Source organism: Ambystoma mexicanum, chromosome 3q (genome assembly GCF_040938575.1).
Source record: "Ambystoma mexicanum isolate Mex_15411 chromosome 3q, UKY_AmexF1_1, whole genome shotgun sequence".
NCBI lineage: Eukaryota > Metazoa > Chordata > Amphibia > Caudata > Ambystomatidae > Ambystoma > Ambystoma mexicanum.
Genome location: NC_090926.1, coordinates 455,058,091 through 455,083,006, shown reverse-complemented (window position 1 = coordinate 455,083,006; position 24,916 = coordinate 455,058,091). Strand labels below are relative to the sequence as shown.

At 44.7% G+C, this 24,916-nt stretch overlaps 1 protein-coding gene across 17 annotated transcripts in view; it reads left to right on the top strand.

Moving 5' to 3' along the window:
- Window positions 1–24,916, top strand: part of LOC138582666 (protocadherin gamma-C3-like) — a 1,158,828-nt gene that overhangs the window by 447,842 nt on the left and 686,070 nt on the right. The window contains exon 1 of one of the 17 annotated variants that reach the window (XM_069654171.1): window positions 10,653–13,091. The exons of the other annotated variants lie outside the window; for them this stretch is intronic. Coding sequence (XP_069510272.1) covers window positions 10,674–13,091 — 2,418 coding nt within the window. The 5' untranslated portion in view covers window positions 10,653–10,673. Of the gene's footprint in view, window positions 1–10,652; window positions 13,092–24,916 lie in introns of those variants that run through there. 17 annotated transcript variants of the gene reach the window in all.

The following is a 24,916-nucleotide window of genomic DNA, read 5'->3' as shown; positions in this document are numbered from 1 at the left end:
TATGGGCTGTGCCACCATTAAAAAAAAATACAGAAAACTGCAAAAATATCCAGAGGGGCACCACCGAGGCATGGTCTGTCCTTGAATGTATTAAGATGACATTTCTTTTGTACACTTGTTTAAGCCTTGCTTGGTAGGTTACCAGTGGGTGTCATGCAGTTAGGAAACTAAATGTTGAAGTAAAACTATACATTAAAATGTATGCTCCTTAATGCCTTATGATCACACAGTTTTTAAAGAGGATGCTGTTATCCCATCAAATGCTATATTCAACTAATAGATGGATTGATATTCTTCTGAGAAGAGAACCAATAGTGTTAAAGGCATGAACATGTAATGCAGGTGTGAAAACAGATGAAGGCAATGGTATTTGCGTAACTGATGCAAGTTGTTTTAAAGAAACTTTATTAGGGATCATGCACCCAACGATTTAAGATATGCTGATTCCGATTGTCTTTAGATCGGATTGATCAGCATGAGATCAAGTTTGCTTAGAATTAGTCTAGTTATATTAGGGCCTATTGGCTTCTGAAGCTATAACGCTTTCAAATGTTGGCGGTGTTCGTAATTTTCATGAGCAAACACATTTCTACCCCAAACTGGTTTGCATTTAAAAGAATAATAATATCGCTATCAATCTTAAATGAATGTGATATTTCAGTAACTATGATGCACTAAATGTGGGCAAGCCAAAGAAGGGTCGAGCCGGGCTCAAGCCAGTTACCTGGCTCTGGCTCGGCTCTAGTGTCTTAACGGATGGAGATCCAAAAAAGAGCCAAGCCAAACGCCCAATGTCCTGTCATTCTAGTTCTCAGCATATTAAAAAATAAAGTCAAAAGGCTAGGGGTATAAATCATTTGATCAAAGGTTATATGCCTGATTATAGTGTCTGTTAACTGATTTTATAACTTGTAGGTAACAAATATTAATATTCAATGCGCACTGATGCTTAGAAGTCGCAAGCAATTCACATAACCTTGATTTAAAGCAGTGCATATCTTTTGAGGCTTCATATTCTGAAAATTGCTACACAATACATTTTGTGTTGCATATGCTGTGTATTATAATCACGTTATGTCATTTATGTGATTTAGAAAAATATGTTGCCCAATTTACATATAATTTTCTTGTATGACTCGGCGTGTGCTTTGACTCTTAGGGCCAATCCAGGGCACCGGCTCGGCTCTGGCTCAGCGCGTCATAGGAATTTTGTGGCTTGCCCACCTCTGTGATGCACACTGCAATGTATCGTTAATGGCAGAATTAAACAACAATGATAGTATATAAACGTCCAATATAATTAAAATTATTTTAAAAGACCATTACTTTCGACACTTATCAGAGATATACTAACGGCCTTCTTAGTGCTGCGTTTCTGCAGCAATGCAAAGCTAGGAAGCAACAACCACCCTATTAGCTGAGTGCAGAGGCACAACCTTTTGCACACGAAGTTGTAACCTGCAAATAAAGTAATACATTGTAAGTAATGGTAGGCTGTCTCTGCATGAGTAAATGCAGGGAAGCAACACGTTTCCCACAATCATTTTATGACAAGTGGCCCTGCTCAAAAAATCTCACAATAGTTTCCAATTCTGTGCAACGTTTAGTCCTATATGTATACAAGGCTATGTTTGTTGTCCACACTGCCAGTTTGCATGTCTAGCTCTTTACCCGCTGCTTTTTTGGGAATAATATTTAGTTGCATGTTTCTCTCCTTGGCATTTTAGTATTGGTCAATAGGAAGGTCGGTGAATTTGCTGCCAGCTTCTCCTCTGGAAAAAAAGTGTCTCATCCGTCCCTTTAACCCCAGGATGCTGTACTTTGATGAATAGTTCCCCACAATGGTCTTGCGAAACGAGACTTGGTAGATTGGACAAATGACTGGTCAAGGGTGGACCAATTTCTAGTGTGAAGGAGAGCAGTATTAATGTCGGCACTCAATTACACTACTCTTCTCTACAGGAAATATGACATCATGATAGGGAATGCCCATGCTGTTTCTAAAATGCACCAAATTACAAAAGCCAACACTGCTGTCCGTCCAAAGGGAAATCCCATTAGCACCATGTAACCCGAGCCTCTTCGGAAATGGTATTTGTGCTAATATTCTGAAACTGCTGTGTTCCAGTTTCTCATTGATGCAACTATATTGGGAATCCAGAGGAAGTTGAAAAGCTATCCGTTTTTCTCACCACAGCTATGAATTCTGTTCAGGATACGCCAACAGAGATCTTTCTAGTCACTTGGCCAGTGTGGGGAAAGTTCTGCTGGTGATAGCTTCACACCAAACGTATGATCCAAAATGGGCTGGTTTCTTGGCTCTGCAAAGCAGGACAGAAACTGTCACTATATAGTGTCAAGGAGGTTGCCTATTTAGTGAAGTCTTTGAAATTAAAATATTGTTGTATTGAACATTATACAAAATCCGAAAAACAGTATTTCTTTGATCTCTTTTCTGGCTGTTTGTATATATGAACAGCACCTAGCACCATCCAAAACATGCTGACAGTGCTGTGGACATCATCTGCTTTTATTCTTGTCAGCTTGGATGCTACCATGACCATCTCACCCTCTGAGAAGTGCTGGGTCTCACATTCTAGAAGGTAGGCAGGATTAGTAGGCTGGCTACAATGCCACTTCCAGTAAGTGGCATACCAGCACTTGTTTGGATTTATGGCCCATACTCCTTACCGCCAGTTCTCCAGGAACATTTTCCCCATGAATCGGTAGCAGATGTGGTCAAAACATTCCTGGACTTGCATTCCTATGTTCTTGGAACTTCATAAAGGCTGGCGCCCCGTCTTCCTTTCTGAGGGGTCCTCTTGTTGCACGTGAGGGTCTGCTTGATAAAGACGTGCTATTTTGGTCTGTGAGCACAAGCTGTTTTCTGTTTAGTGGTAGACACCAGTCATTTGAATAACTTATATTACATACATAAAGGTTTTCTAAAGTGTTTCATTGCATTGAACGAGCTAAAGTAATGTGTCTTTCTCTGGCACAACATGGAAGGTTAGTTAGTTGTATCTTTCTTAATGCAATTCTGGCATAAAACGTGACTCATCTTCTCACTGGCACATGGGGCACAGGTCTTAAGCCCCAACTGAGCCGCACAACCATTCAAGGTGGATTCATTCAGATTTGCATGTGTTTGGATAGGCAAGAAAGCGTGTCCCATTGGTGCCAAACGTGGATTTGAAGCCAGGTCTTTTGGTCATTACATTTACTTAAAGAGAGGGAGCCATTTTGAGTTAGCTATAGGTCAATCATGGCCCACAAAACTATGACCAAGAGGGTAGGAAACACCATGGGACTCCATTCAGCGTGGGAAATCCCGGCACGGAATCTGAAGGGCTTCACTGGGAATCTCTCGGACGAGCACAAATGCAGGCCCATTGTGCAGAGTAATCTGCCACACTGTGTATTGTGGGCAGGGTCATTAACATTGTGGCAGGACCTAGATACAATGTCGACTTAATGAAAACACTTAAACTAATCATTGTAGCTCGGAGGTGGCAGGACAGACCATTGTATCAAAACATGATTCGTTTACCAACAGGCAATGCTGTTTGCTATTTTGCTAATTATTAATTGATTATGGACTTCCAAGGAATCTATTCATAAAGAAAGGAAGAGCTCAGAATATGTAGTGTTTGATTTATATCTCACAACCTCCACCTCGCATTGCTGATTTATGTCCTTCCTGTTTCCACCCACTCTACAAGTGATGCAGCTTCAGAGATGTTCTGTGTTGGGCTTTGGCTATCCAGCCAGCAGCAGATGCTCACACAAGGCCCTGTTCAAGTGACAGCACACATCACATTCCTTTCTCTTGCCATTCCATCTTGACAAGTCCCTCATTTGGAACTATTGGGGCGGCTCAAGCCTTTTGTGTCCATGGTATGTGCTGGCCATGCCACTGAGTGATATCTGACACACTAAAGGCATATTTATGGATTCAGTCGCATGTCGAACTTTCGCCACTTTCAGTAGGTTTCCTGCTACCTGGCAGAAGCATACATTGTCTGGATACACACAAGGCAGGAACACAGCCAGGCATACAACACATTTTCTTTGGTGATAGTCTATAACTTGTTTTCGAATGGATTGTGTCCTCCAACGCATTCCACATCTTTGACATAAACCTTTTTCGGCGGAGGGCGTCCTGCGTCGATGGCGTCAGGTCCATGTCCCTCGAAGGCCTCCGTTGAGGGTGACGTCACAGGATGTTATAAATAGGATGCACAGTGCCCGTAGCCCCAGATCTGTGTTTTCTGCGAACGTGTTAACTTCGTGAGACTCGGCGCGCCTTGTGTGTTCATCATTACGATGTCTTTTTCTTCAACCCCTCCGCCTCTGCGGTCTGGCTTCAAGACCTGCCGTGACTGCAAGTCGACAATGTCACTCACTGACCCCCCCCCCGCATTTGTTTGTGGTGCCTGGGCGAGTGGCACGACACCGACGACTGCTCAAAATGCCAATCGCTGACTGCCAAGGCCTTGAGGGAGCGGAAGGGGAAGGTCCAGGTAGGTAGGGGCTCTAAGCCTGTTAAGTCCCGTACTTCCAAATCCTAGTCCAAGGGGGTTTCCACTGACAACTCGAGGGGTGACTCTCCACATCGGAAGGAGTAGAAAGGCTGACGAGAGTCTTGAGAGGTTGCAGACCTCAATAGCTGCAGCGAAATCTTTAAGCAGCGCGGTGCGTCAACCTCCACCTTTTCGTCCTAGGGGACAGCAGTGGAGGGGAGGCTCCTTTCGGTACTACTCCTCCTTTGGTAGAATGAGAGAGGCCGCCAGTCAACCCGGAGTGTTTCCCGCCACTCGTCTTCCTCGTCCCGGCACTCTAGGAAGCACGGTCACCGGTCCTTCCCCATCCTCCTCGGAGGATGGTGTCTCGCGGAAGGTTACGTGCCCTACGAAGGCCTCGACTCATGAGGAATGGGTGGCGTTTAAACAATCCATGTTAGCGATTTTTCAATCGCAGGGCACGGGTCCGGTCGCACCTTCTGACGAAGCCGGCCAGGATTGGTCTCGTACCGTGGCTGGCACGCCTTCGGGCTCGGGTTCACGCCGCGACTCACATCGGGAGCTTTCGAGGTCCCGTATGGCAAAAAGTACCCGTGGTGTTTGGGGAAATCATGGTGCCAAAGCCGCTCAGGCAGCTGCCTCTTTGCCTTCAGGCACTGCCGCAGCTGTTTCCAAACAGTTAAGAGGCCATGTCCCATGGTTCGCCGGTTGGGGGCAGACTGTCTCAGCATCTCGAAGAGTGGCGGGCCATTACTTCAGATGCGTGGGTTCTGCATACCATAGCCCACGGCTACTGCCTTCCCTTCCTTCAGCAGCCTCACGACAATCCACCGGGGAAACTCTCTTTGAAGTTTCTGGATCCGCTCCTTGCGCAGGAAATCTTGTCCCTGCCGGAGAAAGGCGCTATAGAACTGGTGCCTGTAGCGGAGAGGAACAAGGGATGGTATTCCCCTTATTTTTTTATCCCAAAGAAAGACGTTGGATTGAGATCCATCATGGACTTGCGTTGGTTGAACAAACTTCTCCGGGAGGACGAGTTCAAGATGGTCACTCTTTCTCAAGTCCTCCAGTCCCTTCAACTTCAGGATTGGTTGGTGTCTCTGGACCTCGAGGATGCTTACTTTCATGTGCCGATCCATCCCGCACACAGAAAGTACCTGAGGTTTGCGGCTGGCGACTCGCACTTTCAGTTTCGGGTCCTGCCGTTCGGATTGACCTCCGTCCCGAGGGTCTTCACCAAGCTCATTGTGATGGTGGCAGCGTACCTCAGGCGAGGGGGGATTCATGTCTACTACGCCCCTACGTGGACGGCTGGCTGATCCGGGCGCGCTCTCCCGATCTAGCGTTGGATCATCTTGATGTCACCTGCCACACCCTCCACAGGCTGGGCTTCTCCCTGAATTTCAAGAAGTCGCATCTGACACCTTCCCAACAGCTCCAGTACTGAAGGCGTTTCTGCCCTCTATGCGGGGAAAGAGTGTCCCGATCATGATGGACGACAAAGTGGCCATGCATTACCTCAACAAAAAGGGGGAGGTAGGGTCACTCCCGTTGTGCAGAGAGGCAATGCAGCTCTGGTTCTGGGCCATCCAGTAGAAAATTTCAATCTCGGCAGTTCATCTGGCCGGAGACGACAATGTGGTGGTGGATGCTCTGAGCAGGCAGAGCACGGTCTCCCACGAGTGGGAGTTGGCTCAGGAAGTCCTTCAGGAGATCTTTGCCCTTTGGGGAACCCCTCAAGTGGATCTCTTCGCCACCAGTGTCAACTGGAAGTGCGAGAGATTCTGCTCAAGGGAATTTCCTCCAAGAGGAGCCTTAGGAGATGCGTTTGTGGTGGATTGGTCATTCCCACAGCTGTACGTGTTTCCTCCAGTCCCCTTCATTCCTCAAGTGTTGCGGAGGTTACGGAGGTTCGGTTCCCACATGATCCTCATTGCTCTAGATTGGGCCAGGAGAGCGTGGCACCCGGGCCTTCTAGAAATGTCCATCTGCCCTCCACGCCATCTTCCCTACCGAGAGGATCTGCTCTCGCGCGATGGGGGTTAGGTTCTCCATCCAGAGGTCAAGACTCTGAACCTTCACGCTTGGTATCTGAAAGCTTGAGGTTTAAGGATTGGGACCTCCCGGATGACGTGATGGAGGTGTTGCTTTCGGCCAGGTGGCCTGTAACAAAATCCCTGTACCGTTGGCGTAAGTTCTGCGACTGGTGCAGAGTTCACACTGTTGATCCTTTTCAGTGCTCCATTCCTATGGTTTTGTCTTTCTTACTTTCTTTGGCCCACAGGAGCCTTCCAGTGGGTACCATTAAAGGTTACCTGGCGGCGCTGTCTATCTTTAAGCGCTCGTCTATAGAATGTTCTTACTTTAAGATTCCTATGCTTTCTCAGTTTCTTAAAGGACTGACTAATGTATTCCCGCTGTCCCCTCTCCAGGTGCCGGTTTGGGATTTGAATTTGGTTTTGAAATTTCTCATGGGTGCTCCGATTGAACCTTTACACTCTTGTCCTTTGAGATTACTGTCCTTCAAGACTGTGTTCTTGGTTGCGGTTACTTCCGCTCGCAGAGTGAGTGAATTTCAGGCACTTTCATCTAAGCCACCCTTTACTGTGTTTCACAAGGACAGGGTTGTACTGCGAGTACGTCCCTCTTCTACCTAAGGTAGTCTCTGAATATAATTTGAGTCAAAAGATGGTTCTTCCATCGTTCTACCCTCCTCCTCATCCTGGTAAGGAAGAGGAGTGACTCCATCGGTTGGATCCTAGGAGAGCTCTAAGCTTTTACATTTCTAGGATGTCCAGGGTCAGAGTGGACGATCAACTCTTTGTAGGATATGCAGGACACCGATTGGGCCAGGCTGTTACCAAACAGACCTTGTCCAGGTGGATTATCCTTACCATTACGGTGTGTTACTGATTGGCGGGTAAGGACCCTCCTGAACGTTTGAGAGCTCATTCCACTAGGGGCGTGGCTACTTCCACTGCCCTCCAGCAGGGTGTTCCAATTAGGAATATTTGTGATGCCGCTACTTGAGCTTCAATCCATACATTTGTTAAACATTATTCCCTGGATACAATCCATGGTCAGGATATGGCCTTTGGGAAGGCGGTTCTTTATTCCTCAATCTAATTGGGTTCTCTAAATTCTCTTACCTCCTCCATTTACTGGTACTGCTTTGGGAGTCTGTCAAAGATGTGGAATGGGTTGGAGGACACAGTCCATTCGAAGAACAAGTTACTTACCAACTGGTAACGTTCTTTCGACTGGATGTTCCTCCAACGCATTCCACATTGCCCTCCCAGCCTGCCCCTGAGAATTTCCTATGCGATTGCAGCTTCCGTTTCCGCAAGGCTAAGTGTAGTCCAGCAGGCATGGGACTGGTGCCACACGCTGTGGGGGGAAAAAACTTAAACTGAGGCTACGACGCTGGGCATCCTATTTATAACATCCTGTGACGTCGCCCTTCGACAGAGGTCTTCAAGAGACATGGACCCGACGCCATTGACGCAGGACGCCCTCTGCCGAAAAAGTTTCCGAAGTGCACAGCTGTAGACATTACATGTCAAAGATGTGGAATGCGTTGGAGGAACATCCAGTCGAAAGAACGTTACCAGTTGGTAAGTAACTTGTTCGTCTGAGCACACCACACGAAACCTGAAGCCTCTTCACAACAGATGGTTTTCCAAGCCATTTGAAAATCACACTGGTGTGAACAATTTTAGAAACTCCACTTCCCCTTGAGGAAGCCCCAACTCAATTTCCCACTTTCCCTTCCATTCTCAGTGTCTGATCTGCACTTATTCAGTATCATTACAAATCATAAGACAGCATATGGTTTAGGGAACTAATAAAATGGGAACTGAAGCACGTGCAGAAATATGCATGTTTTCCAAAACAGCTCTGGCTTGTAAGCCACCCATCACAGATTCGTATTTGAGCTCATTCGTTCTTGATAAGATTTGAGGTTATCTAAAATGGTTTCACCCACAATAAAGAATGCGCCCTGCATGCGTGCCAGGTTAAACTCGTGGATAACTTTATCACATGATCATTTCATGTATTGGAAGGGATGTGAAATGCTTTTGGTCTCTTGGGTGCTTGAGACAGGCAATGGCATCGTCCTTCTCCTAAATTAAATAGACGACAGTTATATGGAGGTAGATTTTGACAACATTGAAAGTCAACGTGGTTGCCACCCGTACTACGTGATGCATTGTGCATGCCTTGCTCTGCATCAGATCAAGCAGAGCTGCAATGTGGTGGAGGTCACAGTGGCCTGTTTCTACTTGGGATGAACTCTCCAGTTGATGTCTCTTTTCTTCTGGTGTGAGGCGATAATGCACGGATGTAAGTAGTATGAAGTGCAGCGAGCAGGGCCAGTCTTAGAAGCTGCAGTGCCCCAGGCAACAAAACGAAAATGTGTTTCCTATCCCCCCGCGTGCCCCTGGTCATGCAGGAGGAGGTGGGTAGACGTGCCAAATTTTTCAATGGGCACAACAGGCGCCCTATTGTTATTAAATGCGCTCCGAGTGAGCCTTCTTCCACCACGCCAGCTCGGGGGAGTCCTTGAAAGGCTCCTGCGAACTGGGGTGTCGGGGGGGGGGGCTAAAGGCAGAGCGCCCCTTGCGGCCGTCCGGGCGGCCCTGCCCTAAGGCCCCCCCTGGCAGCGAGAATGTGAAATTTCTAGGGATACAATAAACAACATGCTCTGTGTCGCTGTATATTTTTGACAGGAGGGAAAATGGTTTAATTTGGGAGAAGTTTATACAAATATTGGGTTCTACAGATTCCCTGTTACCGGGGTTATGAAGGTGTTAGTACCAAGTGTTTAAAAAACCTACAGGCAGTGTTAGAAATGAGCTCTGTCTAGGTAATTGTGTAAGCGAGGGAGGCTGTGCATCATGATCTAGGAAGAATATGTATAATTTTCATAGGAAGTAGATTTACGTCCCGTGAGAACAAATATGTGAATCGCTGCAATGTGAGCGCCTAGAAGCGGGTGATTCCTTAATTTGCGCTGCATACGTGCATTCAAGCATTGCATGGCAAAAATGTAGCCGCAAATCAACAGTGTGGGCCTCATTACGGCTTTGGCGGTAGCCATGCCGCTATTGGCGGCATGGCTGCCACCAAAACCGGGTCCGGGTTCCCTGAATGGGGAATTACTGGGCCATTCCAACTATGGAGGGCCCAGTAGTTTCTCCTTCAGGGAACCCGGGCCCTGTCCTTCCCCATTCCCATTGAGACCCTATAGGGCTCAATGGGAATGCGGGAAGGAGCTAACAACGGGCCGATTACGGCCGGCCCGTTGTTAGCTCCCTGGTCCCCTCGCGGGACCCGATAAGGACGCCTGGTTTGACCAGACATTCCTTACCGGGTCCCGTGAGGGGACCTCGTAATCGTGCGGAATGGTGTTAACGGGTCCGCCTCCATTAGCGGAGCCCGTTAACCCATTCCACACGGGTCGTAATGAGGCCCTGTGTCATGTGCACAGATACTGTACTGTAGCCACAAACAATCCGTTATTAACGGCTCAGGAAACGTATACATGATTTCATCAACAGGCAGAATGAACTATGCACATGTGTGTTCAATGAGAGTATGGACATGTCTAGTGTTGCATTCCTGGAAAAAAATACATGTCAAAGATTGGAAGATATTTAATAGAAATATCTCTCATTAGCATACAAATAGATTAGCGTAGTTCTACAATATGTTTTTATTGCGATACCGACTGCTGCCCTATACACAGCCCTTATTCTCCCCAAAAAACACACAGCCCACTTACGCTTTTTATAAACCTTTTATGAAAACTCACTGTTGGTAGGTGGAAAGGTGAATGCCCTTCCTCTGGTTCGTTGCTCGGGCAGTGTAACGTCAGCTAAACAAAGAGAAAATAAAAGCAGCTCTCCCATTTAGCAGCAGCGCACAGTTATGTGTAAATGGCTGCTGTTCATAGTTAGGACACTGAGTGTCGCTGTTCACCAGCCAGAGGGAGAAATGCAATAATAGAGCTTGATGACCACGTGGTACAGGTACTGAGCCGGTCTGGGAATTGGAGCGAGTCTCTATGAAAAGCTCACTGCACTGCGGACCGTGGATCCATAAGGTGGCCTCCTGCACACGAGGCAGTCCGAGGTACTCCCCTCTGCCATGGCTCGGACACTTAGAGGCTGCGACCCCCGGGCTCCTCTGCTGCTCGTCGCTGCAATGCTGACAAGCTGGGCAGCCGCTTCTGGGCAGCTCCGTTATTCCATTCCCGAGGAAATGAAGAAAGGCTCTTTTGTGGGAAACGTGGCTCTGGATCTGGGGATGGACCCCCGGGAGTTATCAGAAGGGGGAGCCCGCATCGTGTCCAGAGGTAGGAAGCAATATTTTACTCTCAATGCAAACAACGGGCGATTGTACACCAATGAAAGGATTGACAGAGAAAAAGTATGTAGAAGCGTCATCCTCTGTCTTTTAAACATAGAGATTTTTTCTGAGAAAATGATGAAAGTGTATTCAGTGGAACTAGAAATAAAAGATATTAATGACAATCCCCCGGCGTTTATCGCTCATCAAATATCTTTGCAAATCATTGAAAGCACTGCACAAGGGACACATTTTGTGCTGCCAGAGGCCCAAGATGCAGATGCGGGGGCAAATTCTCTCCAGAGCTACCAGCTCAGTGCAAATGAACACTTCACGCTGGATGTGAAACATGGTGCAGACGGTGCAAAATCTGCAGAGCTGGTGCTGGAAAAACCACTGGACCGGGAGGAGCAGGAAGTGCACAGCTTAATCCTCACAGCCACTGATGGGGGGAACCCGGCCAGGTCAGGCATAGTGCGGGTACAGATCAATGTCTTGGATGTGAATGACAACCCCCCAGTGTGTGACCAGTCCATTTTTAAGTTCAACGTGTTGGAGGATCTGCCTAAGGGCTCTCTGGTGGGCACTGTCATAGCCACTGATAACGACCAGGCCTCCAATTCAGAAATAACCTATTCTTTTCACAAAATTAAGGACCTGGATTTACAGAAATTCCAGGTTGATTCCATCACTGGGGGGATATCCCTGACAGAACATCTGGACTTTGAAGAATCTGAGTTTTATGAATTTGAAGTCCAAGCAAGTGACGGGAGTTTATCTTCACGTTGCAAAGTACTGATAGAGGTCATTAATGTGAATGACAATAGCCCAGAAATATTAATGTCTTCACAAGTCAAAGAAGTACCAGAAAACAGCCAACCGGGTACAGTCATCGCTCTCCTGGAGGTATTTGATAGGGACTCAGGCGCGCCTGGTAAGGTGACCTGTTCCCTCCCTCCTCATCTTCCGTTCCAGTTAAAGAGGTCAGTTGGGAGTTATTACAGTTTAGTGACTGATGCACTTTTGGACAGAGAACAGGTTTCACAATATAACATAACAGTTACAGCCACCGACAGTGGAACTCCCCCGCTGTCTAAACATATAAACATCAACCTTCAGATCACAGATGAAAATGACAATCCACCAATATTTAAACAAGTGTTATACAGCGCCTGCATAATGGAAAATATACCTCAAGGCACTTCTGTTTTTGCTGCCAACGCAACAGATTTGGATTGGGGCAAGAATGCCAGGATCAGTTACTCCATCGTTGAGGGACACATTGGGGATGTGCCGTTGTCTTCCTACATCTCCATTAATTCTGAATCTGGCGTCATCTATGCACTTCAATCCTTCGACTTTGAAAAGTTCAGAGACTTTCAGATCCAAGTGAAGGCCCAGGATGGCGGCTCTCCAGCTCTCGCGAGTAATGTCACTGTGACATTCTTTATACTGGATCAGAATGATAACACCCCTGAAATATTGTACCCCTCGGCCCCCACGGATGGCTCCTCTGGGGTGGAGATGGCTCCTCGCTCCTCTGAGCCGGGGTATCTGATCACTAAGGTGGTGGCTGTTGATGGGGACTCTGGGCAGAATGCCTGGCTCTCCTACCAGTTGCTGAGGGCCACAGACCAGGGCCTGTTTACTGTAGGTCTCCACACTGGGGAAATCAGGACCGGCTGCCCTATTATGGAGAAAGACGCCATTAAACACTATCTGGTGGTGTCGGTGAGGGACAATGGGCAGCCTCCTCTCTCTGCCTCTGTGACAGTCACCATAGTGTTGGCTGACAGTATGCCGGAAATGCTTCATGACGTCAGTAACCCTTCAGCTCCCACAGACATGGAGTCGGACCTCACACTGTATCTGGTGATCGCTGTTGCTGTTGTTTCCTTCTTGTTCCTTTTCCTGGTCATTCTGCTTGTGGCCATCAGGCTTCATCAGTGGAGGGAGTCCCAGCTCTCTGGGTCATCAGGGGTTAATTTCCATTCACTTCCCGCCTCTCAGTTTGTGGGCATTGATGGGGTCAGAGCTTTTCTACAGACCTATTCTCACGATGCCTGTTTAACAATAGACTCGGGAACGAGCAACTTTATGTTCCCAATTTCAAGCCATTCAGACACCATAACAGAAAATAAAATTTCTGAGAAACAAAGACCTCTTCTGATTGATGATAGTTTGTGTTTTGGAACAGAGAACCAGCCCATTAATCCGGTAAGAGTTTTGTTTGCAATCATATAAGACAATTATTTTTCTGACATGTTCTGCTGGTTGGTATTAACAGAGAAGCGCAGTTGTTATGTTACACTATACTAAACTTTTTACTAGCAAATGTTGTCTGGGTTGAGAGGAAATGGACCTCTTGCCCTTTATCACCGTCACCTGACAGTATAAATATAGCTGCACATACAACTGGAACATATGAAAGTATTATATTGGCGCAGAAGCGTGGGTATGTTTGGAGGATGTTCTGGCCTCTGAGCTAAACAGTAAGGAGTTTCAGACCATCTCTTTCCCAAGCATGCAGCCAGGCCTAGGTTTAGAGTACATCTCTATGAACGCTCTGGATTACAAGGTTTGGTTTTAATTTACTGCCAACACGTTCCTGTCTTTATTGCTGGGGTAAGGAAAAGCAATTGTGGAATAGCAGTTGTCCTTTATGCCCCAAAAAGGTGGTGTCAGACACACACTTGGTTCATATCTGCCCTAGATATGGAGATTTGTGCATCAAATATTTGTTTCCCATATTGAAATCAATTAACATTAGGAAATGCTGCCCCGCGTTTGCATTCTTAGCATCATGTAATGCCACGTGGGAGTATTATTCATGAAGGGGTTATATGGAAAGGGTCTTTGCTACTGGGCAACTACTAGGAATGCTAGGCAATGACATGTTTATGTGCACTCTTAATTTCTCTGGCAAAGCTGATTGATGTTTATCTATAGTATAGTTTTCTTTTGGTGGTTTTAACTTTTTGCCTTTTTATCTATTTATGTACTTGTATTGTTTTATTGGCTAGTGATATTTGAGTCTGGGCAAATAAGAAATGTCGTTCTGTGTGCATGTATAGAATTGAGATGGTGAGTGACTTAATTTATGGGTGGCTAGTAGTTTGCAACTTTAATATTTGCCCCCTGGTTGACATTGGTCGAATTGCACAGTCATGGTTCTATGGGGTATTATTGAGTGCACTATGTGCTTTGATGAGTTGTCGAAGTACAATTTGAATAAAGCTTTATGCTTACATGCAGTATTAGATAAAATGAGAGAGAGCATATTTGATAAAGCCATCGTTGGTATAAATCACACTTTGTCAATGAGGTCCTTGGTCACCTGCAGTGGATCCCTAAATAGCACATCCAGATGCTTGATGATTAGATGAGTTTGATCTTGGGCAAGTTGAAACACCTGATACACATATGCTGAAAGCTAGGACTAGCCTGCACGTTGGTGGATATGTTTGCATTCAGCTTGCACGCTTCATTCCTCACTGTCTTTCATATCTGTAGTCAGTATTGAAAGTGCAGCATCCCCTGATCCTTTGTTCCACTTCATCAGGGGTTTCACTATCCATGAAATGTGGGTTTTCTACAATGGGAAGCAAATTCATTCACATGGACCAAGATCAATGATGGGGAAATACATCAGACCACCTGCTGTATATCCACATACACAGTTTCAGAGGCCTTTTAATGACAATCCAGCATTGCAGCCATGTATGATATGGGAAATGCTTGCTATAAAGAGACTCACCACGGAAGGAGCTCCACAGCACTGTGCTTGAACCAGAAATAATCCTGATTGTTCGTGCTGAATCCCTTTTACATTCAAGCAATTGTTTCATGGGCTATAACTTAAGAGGGATAAGAACGCGTGATGGGGCGTAAAAATGACAGAGAAATATATATATATATATTTTTTTTTATTGTGATATAACCGCATTTGGGTTTTTTACACATACTTTTTAAAATTGCTCAAAGTCCATTACAGCATATTCATACAAGTTCGTACAATTTTTACATGATAAAAAAAAAGAAAAGTAAAATAATTGAACAACAACAGTCAAGAATAAAATAAACATACAAACGCATCTCCTATCCACTACAGCAATTGAATTACCAATATTTTTGGTGGAATGAAACCTGTGTATTGCAGTACTCTTATTAGATTTATATAATATTGGATGGCAGGACCATAAGCATCTGTCATGGAAAGACTCACAGTTTCATAAGTAACCTTTAAAGGATGTGTGAGGTATGTAAATAAAGAAGTGGCTTAACAGATGCAGTCAAGTTTCTAAAACTAGCATGAAAGGGCGCAAATTCTGTTTTAATATGCATGTTATAGTATACTTAATCAGCTGTCAAAGTACTGAAATGAAAATATCCAATGCAAAAGTGAAAACAAATAAAAAATGGTCAATGCTGCTTCCAAAACCTGTAACATAGCTCCATGAAATACCATGCCTTCTTCCGAGTTATGCTTGTATCTCGTAGGTCAGAATCTCCCATCTACGTGTGAAATCTCCAGGGAATACATGCCTTCTCCTGAGTTATGGTTGTACCTCGCTGGTAAGAATGTCCCATATCTCTGGGATAGCTCCAGGGAATACCATGCCTTCTTCCGAGTTATGCTTGTATCTCGCTGGTCAGAATTTCCCATCTCAGTATGATAGTTCTGGGAAATACCATGCCCTCTTCCGAGTTATGCTTGTATCTCGTAGGTCAGAATCTCCCATCTACGTGTGAAATCTGCAGGGAATACCATGCCTTCTCCTGAGTTATGGTTGTACCTCGCTGGTAAGAATCTCCCATATCTCTGGGATAGCTCCAGGGAATAGACGAGTTATACTTGTATCTCACAGGTCAGGATTTCCTATCTCTGTATGATAGCTCTAGGGAATACCATGCCTTCTTCCGAGTTATGCTCGTATCTCGCATGCCAGAATTTCCCATCTCAGTATGATAGTTCCCAGAAATACCATGCATTCTTCCCAGTTATGCTTGTATCTCGTAGGTCAGAATCTCCCATCTACGTGTGAAATCTCCAGGGAATACCATGCCTTATACTGAGTTATGGTTGTACCTCGCTGGTAAGAATCTCCCATATCTCTAGGATAGCTCCAGGGAATACCATGCCTTCTTCCGAGTTATGCTTGTATCTCGCTGGTCAGAATTTCCCTTCTCTGTAGGATATCTCCAGGGAATGCCATGTCTTCTTCTGAGTTATGCTTCTATCTCGCTGGTCAGAATTTCCTGTTTCTGTAGGATAGCTACAGGGAATACCTTGCCTTCTTCCGAGTTATGCTTCCGAGTTATTCAATTACACTGATCTGTCTTAAAAGATGTTCTATTAATCCCACATATTTGCTCCATTGTACAACATATCAGATGAGTCCATGTTCCAAGAAAGGGCGTCTCATAAAGATCTTGATCAAAACGCTTGTTTAATTTATTTGTTACAAAACAATACCACAGAGAATGCCCACTATATTCCTACTTCCTCATTAGCTCTCAAACAGGTCTTTTATTTGCCTTTTGCTTCCAGGCAAATGTTCAGGACTCTGGACCACCTGTTCTCAGCATTTATGTTATAGTGAACATGTTTATCGTTGATCCGAATGATAATTCTCCAGAAATCCACTTTGACCTCCTGGTTCCTTGTTACATGGGATGCTTTCTCCTTCCTGTAATCTAGGTTATCTGATAACTAAAGTAGTGCAAGGTTATGTTTAATCTGGACACAATACCTGTTGACCTCCCAGCTTCCCTAGGTTTCTGAATCCCTACCCTTTTCAATTGGTATTGCCACCCTTTTCAATTGGCCTTCACTCTGGAGCAATTAGGAAATCAAGAGTTTTCGTGAAGAAAGATCTTACCAAGTGAAAAGTGATATTCTTGGAGAAAGGCAAAGGGTGGCCATGTCTTTCAGTCTGAGTGGCTCTGAAAATGCTGTTTGTGAAAAGTCTTTAAGATGCTCTTCCTAAATTAAAAAAACGAACCTCATGATCTAGATGTACAATCTCATGTAAAGGACCATCCATCTGTGTGTATCTGTAGAGTACATTTCATTGCTATGTATGTCAACCCTGATGATCATGTTCATTTTCAAATGCAGAGAACCCAAACGACTAGTGATATTTTATTCCTCGAGTCCTGTTCTTTATTCCTAACTTGACGTAATATTATTGTCTATCAAACTACCAACGTTTATCAAACTATCAAAGTGTGGCTCTGCTACTTAAAGGTTGTTGTTGCCTGGATTCCAGCCACTTTTCTTAAACCAAGTCAGAAATATCTGCAGGCATCCTCTTCTCTGCGACTCAGTTAAAGGAAATTATTCTCTAGGACTAAGCCTGAAACAGGCGAGACAAGCTTAAATTCTATTTAATAATTTAAGAGTAGTTTCCCACCAGCTTTTATTCAGGAGCTATACAATGTTTGTTTTTCTTACTAAGTTGTGTGAAATCAGGTAGGACCTCATTCCCGTTAGGCCCTACAATCCATCTGAAAGACCCAGACTGCTTATCTTCAGCGATTAGGTCATCCCTGCAGGGCTCTTCAAATTATCTGCCAGGATCACTAACGGGCAAGGGAATTGCAGTTTTGTGTGCCTGTTATGACTCCATGCCCATAATATCAGCAGTTCCAAAGAGAGGATGAATTGTGATGGACTAGGCCTGCTTCTGGCAGCTTCCGAAGCATGATCAAAAACAGACCTCACAAATACATGTATAGCCTAGACCGTAACCTGGCCAGAAGACCCACAGACCTGGTTCTCGGTGGCCCTGTTTTTGTGCCATTACTGTTCTGCCCTACACCCCCTCTGACCTCTTGAGCAGGAGACCCAAATTGTCTTGATGTTTGTGCATTATACCCTGATTGTTGGTTCCACCTCCTTTGGTTTTATTTGCATGCTTTTAAGTTTGCTTCTTGTAACATGCTGTGTGCTCTTTCAGTTTTGTTTTTCGCCTTACATTTTCTATTTATCATGTTCTATTGTACAGAACCGCATTTGGGCATTTCCATGCTCTTTGTACTAGAGTAAAAATGAAATGGTCAACCAGCAGTGCAGGAGAAGTGTAGATAAAGGTGTAGTCACAGCATCCCAGGTCAGTTACTATCTTGATGAAGACAATTCAGGCTGATCATCATGGACATCTGGATCCCAGTGGCCCAGGTGTAAGGAGCTGCAGTAATGAAGCCGGGGAGAACAAAGGCATAGATTCCATGCTGTGACCACTTGATCTTTACTATTGTTATGACATTTGATTATCCACAGTTTTATTGCATGTTATTGTGTGATTGTTTTCTCTGAATCAATGGCTCTGCATATTTGTATAATAACCTGCTGAGACTGTCTGAGTTCATGTTGGATGGCATTATTGTGCTGTTCCTTAATCTGAGCCCACCCATCTGCCTTCACAGGGTACATTAGATCTGTCAATAAAATGGTAAATCAAGTTGTCCGGTACGCTACTTTTAATCATTAGAGTAAGAGTGTTGCATGCTAGGGTATCAGTGAGCTGCAGAACCGCCCCAAGTATCATTGGGGCTTACAGACCAAATCACAAACTCACACCCATGTATGCAGAAATCAAATATACATGTGTGTTGCTAGGAGAAGTCTTCATAAAGAGCCCAAAACCTTCTGAATTGAAATAGAATTACAACATCCTGTAGTTTTAGCAGGAGATGTACTTACAGCATGTAGATATGTACAAACATTCATTACCATGTTGTAATTAGTTGTTATGCATTCCTTGTTAAACGATACAAGTCTGGGTTCATCTCGAACCCTATCTGAAAACATTCAGTCACTCGGAGGGACAAAAAAGCTATTCACAACCTTCTTATACATACATTGTCTCCTGAGAGTGAACATTGCTTCCTTTACTTTAACTGGGCCCTCATGCCAACGCTTCTAGTATGTGCAGTGTTGTTTGCTACTGTTGACACCCTTTTCAGCTAAGGAGGTTGCCACTCCAAATCCCCTTGATCGTAATAGGTTTTGTTGAATGCCTTCAGCCAAAGCTTGTTATCCAGCTTGTTATTTTTGGTCAATTTCCTTACAGAGGTTAATCTTCCCTTGCTGCAACTAAAGCCTCTCTCTCTGTCTCTCTCTCTGCCTCTGTCTCTCTCTTTCTACACACCAGCTTATCTATAACCACCCGCAATACACCCTTAAAGGCCACTGTCCTCCTTTGGACTCATCTTCTATTATTGCAAGGTTGTACGGTTTGATTATTACTTAATTCTATGGCAAGGTATGGGATCCACTTTCCAACACGTTCTTTAAACTGTATCACTGCCCCTTTACAGGTGGGTCTTCAAACAGGTTATTCAGTGCATCTAGAAAATATGTGGTCGCCAACATCTTGGGTCTTCCATTCCTTGAGGACATTTTGTTAAAAGTTCAATACTATATTTATCTCCATAGCAGATTACACAATTCCATCTTGATGACTTAAATGTTGGTATAAAGTTAACCGTGCCTTCTGCTCATTGGCAAAATGTAAACTGCTGTGCGGGTAATACAACCCTTACTGGAAATTGGGTCCTCACACCCAATCCTTGGAAACCTGAGGTAGAACGAGAAATGCATTCATATGTATCTTTATGTGGATATACATTTAACCCCATGACTCTCCAAAATCGCCATCTAAATATCCTACATTAAACAGCTGCTTATTCAGTGGGCTGTGGCATTAGAGACACACACACACACACACACACACACTGCAGCCATATAAAAATAGACCCATTTAATAATCTATTCAGCTCACTTCTTTGAATATCCATAGAGATAATTCTCTAGGGACACCTCTTCAATTTGCACCAATAATGTTCAATGGTCAGCATCACCGGTCCCACTGGGAGAGGGTAACATTATTCTGGACTTGGTAATGCCTTGTCATGGATACAGTAGCATACAACTTCACAAACATATTTCTGCCCTGAAACATGGCAGAGGTGTACATGATTTGAGCACACAAACACACCATTCATTATCAACCTGTAAATGCCTCAGACGTCTGATTCCTTCTATCGCCAAGTAGATATTCCAAGCTATTGAAGAGTCACACTTGGGGCTATAGTAGACATTGCTCTGTGTGAAGTTGAACAAACTCCTCAAGCCCCCACCCACTATCCCGGATGCATCTCTGGCTAATCTGTTCTTACTCAACCTTGCAGTTTTACAAGTTACGCAAAAGATGTATTGGCATTGAGGAGAACCCTTGAAGAAGCAGAGCATAAACCTGTAGAAAGTGCATGTTTACCAAAATATTTCACTACACATAGTAAACCATCCATTCTATTTTGTGACAAATCATGGGATTCCGTCACTTCTCCCCAGGGGGGAGCCTTGTGAGGCTAGAGGTGAGCCCGCTATGCAAAATTCCATAGGGGTAGAGGCAAGCGGGGCCTCACTGGGAGAGTCTCCCCTTCTGGGGACAAGCACTCCCATTCCTGTGAGGAACTCCCTAAAAAGGTATCACTACCCCATTGTCATTAACATGCTATGAATAAAGACATGAAGAACAAATCAACATTTGTTATTGTCAACCAAATGCATCCTTGGTGTCTATGAAAGAAAATTTCCAGAAAAATGGGACAAAGAAGAACATTGGAAACCATACCGAGTATGCATCCAAAAGAAAAGTAGGACTTCGACAAGATGTCGAGGAGCCCCAATGAGAACATCATAAAACTGAGAGGCGAGGGCCTCGGGTGAGAGAAAGCCCGGGAGTTTCATATCAGTTGGTTGAGACCCACTGAAGGAGTTTGGAATGTGCAGCGTCCAATGCGAGAAAGAGAGCCGAGTGAAGCCGCCAATGCAAGACATTGGGAAAGGGAAGAAATGCGGAATGCTGAAGTGAAAGGATGGCACATCAAGAGGCATCCTGAGTCAGAGTGGAGGAAAAGTGGTGGTGTGACCGCTAGCCAGACGCAGCAGACTGATAGGTCGTGAACAAAGCCAGGACCATGTTTGCAGAGGTGCTGCAGAGTAAAGCGAGCACAGGAGGAGAGGAGAAGCAGTCCGTAACAGTCCTGAAGAGGTAAAAAGCCATTGTGACACAAGAAGAAAGTCACAGTCTATTAAATACCCCAGTGACATTGGAATCACCAGCTGCCCTACAGTCCTTTTGGGTGGATGCTGCCATCCGAGACAAGGCACTCTGGCTGGAAGTCTGTGAGGCATCTAAATTGCTGCGGTAAGCACTGTGGTAAGCGCTAGTCTCCATTTCGAATACCGGCGTGATAGCCCATCCTCCTGTGGGAGGTGTAGCTTACTTTGTCTCACCTTGTTTTACTCCTGTTTGATCCGTACCCACTGGTTAACCCCTCTAACGAGGATTTTCGGCTGATACTATGGCCTTAACCAAGAAGGGTATTGGGAGCAACCAATTGGCTAGGAACCTGGATTGTATAAATCTCATCCCCGGGGGGTGTGGGGGGGTTGAGTCGGGCCTTGGCTCCCCTAGCAATTGCCTAACCCGGGTACTGGACTGTCCTTCACCGAAGCCTGATCCTATTGGATGTGTTTTCTCAGATATAACTGAAATAACTAGAGCTATTGATTCAACTGAGTCAATCCCTTCTCCAGCCGCGTCCTCTCAATCAGAACATACTGTTCTTCCTCAATGGCCTCTTCTCATGGTTAGTATTGCCAAAGAGCTTCTTTTATGCACTAGCCCCTTTGATCTTGGCTTACTGGTGGATTTGTTGAATGATTGGGTGATGAATTTACGTCAGCCTAGAGTGAACATTGCCTCCCGAACAGACGTCCATCACAGCCCGGTTGCCTTGTTAAAGCCTCCTAAGCCGGCCAGCGCCTGCCAAGTCAACATGCAAAGAGAGTCAATAGATCAAGCCACACAAACTGTATTCCCGAATGAGGGGTCCACAGTGTCCAATGGGTTAACACCACCCATCAAGGAGAGGTCCAAAACCTTCACTAGAGTATTTAAAGGTTCAATAAAGGAAATGTCTATCTCCTTACCTGTACCTGAATATGGCCAAAAAGCAGCGAAACACTTTATAGAGATGAGTGCTAAACTTAAGCGGGTAGCGTCACAGAGTTTGCAATTAAGAAAGACACAAATGCCAAAAAGAAATGACATTAGTTCCCTTGACTTTATCATGGACCAAAGGAACTTTGTCATTACCAATATCACGAAGGTTGAAGAAAAAGAGTCCAGACTAGCATTGCGCTATAAGGTCCTTGCCTGGCTAAGACAGAGGAAGTTATCGGATCTGAAGATTATCCGCAGGTTGCATCTAAGTGACTGGCGCACACAACCAAACAGTGAGTGCGTACTAATGGGTTGTGGGGGTAGCACCTTTCCTGCTTTCTTAACATGTTGTAAATATCTCCCCAGAGGATACTGTAACTGCAATTTGATACTTTGATATGTCGGGCCCTAGGTTTTTTTTGTATCTTTTGTTCTTTCCTATGTTCAATTGTTCTTTTTGCTCCCTACCATGCGTTTATGGTGAGATATTACCGGCAGTGTCTTATATTTCCACGCTGTTATATATTGGTATATACAATTCTATGTTTTATGTACACTGTTGTTTAACGGTTTCTCGCCATCTGCTGAAGTAATCCTGCTTTAACTATGTTCTATGTTCTGTTCCCTGTTTTGTGTCTGCGCCCTTAAGCTTTCGGGTACCGGACTGCGCATTACAAATGGATAAATAAAAATAAATAAATAAATTATCCTACAGAATACAGATAACGGGAAATGGGCGACCCGGGGGGCGACTGAAGAGAGTGAGTGAGAATTGTTACTGGAATGCTCCTACCCATCCCAGTCAAGATAAAGTATTGAGAATACCTGAAAAGGGTGTTGATCATTATTGGGACACTCATACTCATCCTAGTCAAGATAAAGCATTGAAAGGAGACGGGAATAAAGAGAGAAAAAGAAAGCCAGCGAAGGAAACCATTGAGACCTGGAAGAATCCAGTTTCCAAATTATATGATTTGATGAGAGCGGTTTCTAAAAACTACTTTTGAATCCTATATTGACCTGAACTTGGAGAAAATACACAATCTAGTAGAAGGGACTCCTTTGCCTTAGTTTTTCTAATAGTGGTAGGGTCAGGATAGGTCAGGATTAGTTATTTTTGGACAGTGGACTGAATCTGATTTGGGATCTTCACCGACGACTGACAAGCATCTTAGTTAGTTTGTTTGTTAGGTAGGGAGGGAAGATTCTGTGTTTTCACCTTTTCTTTAATAAAGCACTGTATTAAAATGGCAAATCAGAGTCTGTGTTCTTCTTCTGACCTACCACAGTTTGCACAGATGAAAGCATTTTATTTGTGCATAGCCTCGTGGAATCATCAAAATCTCTAGTCTGATAAGGATTTGGCTTCTGGTGGTACATAGGACCTTGGAGATGGTGCTTTTTCTCAGCCGGGTAGAGTGCTTTTTCATTGCGACTGCATTGTAGGTGATGCAGGCTGTCTTGAACATGGTATGTGCTTGAAGGGGTAGCTGGTGCAGCTCTGGGGGATTTGGGGTAGTGTGGTGGAATGTTCTTACTTCTGTGATGAAGCGTACTGCAGTGTGTGTGCTGGATGGGCTTCAGAAGGGCCAAGGGGGCAACTGGTATTCCTTTGACTATGTAGTCGCCACCATCCAGGTGGAAGATCAACAGGGATTGGATGAGTTTTCTAAAACTAGGGGTGGCAATAACAGGCGTGGATTTGCAAAGGAGTGTAAGCTTATGTTGTTTATATCTTCTTGGTGTTTTAGGTGAGCGGTCATAGTCGAAGGTAAAGCTGAGAGATTTTGTAATAATGTTGGGATCTTTTGAGTCCCATCTGGAAGAGTTAGTCTCTAATGTAGAGATAGTAGATGACAGCAATACAAAAGTGATGATGGCTGGAAGTTGTAGAATTCATTTAATTCTACAACTTCCAGCCATCACCTCTTGGGTTTTGCTCTAGCCACTACGACTAAGAGGGGCATGCCCAGACATGGGTCCCACACCTGTTAAGCCTAGAGACACAAGCTACTCCTCACTGATGAGGCCCAACAAGGCCAAAACGTGTTTGGAGATGCTTGTGGTCTCGTGCAGAAGGGATGTGACCTAGCAGTTCAGGCTGGACTGCCCCTTTTGTGGTGGGGCCGAGCCTGATTTACATATGATATTTCCCCTTCTGTAATGGCTTGACAGGTGAAGAACGCTAGTCTGGAGGGTTGCCCAGAGCAATGCCATAGGTTAAGATTAATTCTAAACCTTCCATCCATCACCTCTTTTGTTTTGAGATAGGAGATGAGCCATTGCCGGTCAATTTAATTGAAACCGATACCCATGGCAAGGATGTTGAGGTGGGCTTTCATGGTAAACATAAACGAAGGCGGAAGAAAGCTTCTGTAAAATGAGTAAACAGTGGTACCCTTTGTCCAGGATGTGGAGTGTTGTCAATAACATTTATGGTGGCAGTCTCTATGCTGCATTGGTGTCAGAATACGGATTGGTAGTCCCGGAGGAGATTCTGCTGAGTGATCTGCTTGTGCAACTGGATGGTGATGGCCTTCTCGATCAATTATTTCGAGGAAGGAGGAGATGCATGATGTGGAAATAGTTGGCCAAGTCGTCATCTCAGCAGGAGCACGTTTCAATGGGAAGCTATTTAGATGTGTGCCAGCATGGAATGATACCTTGTCATCAACAGGCCAAGTGTGCACATTATGTGACAAAAACTGGATAGGCTCATTTGTATGCAAGATGCACCTCACACCTACACTGTGCGTATTTCCAAGAAAATTAACAGAGCCTCAAAAAGTGACATGCACAAAGCAAGGATTTATTTTTTTGTCGAATATCAAAATTTCTTCACCTCATAAATATTGACATGCTCAAGGTCTGTATTAAACGATGATGTTGCCACGCAATGATGCTTTCTAATGGTGTGTGCCTGTATGTCTTTAAAGGAAAATGACAAAGTCCAGCAGATACTTTTTCAGGTGACATTACTTGAATTCTGATACTTGTGTTCTATGTGAAATGTGGACAATA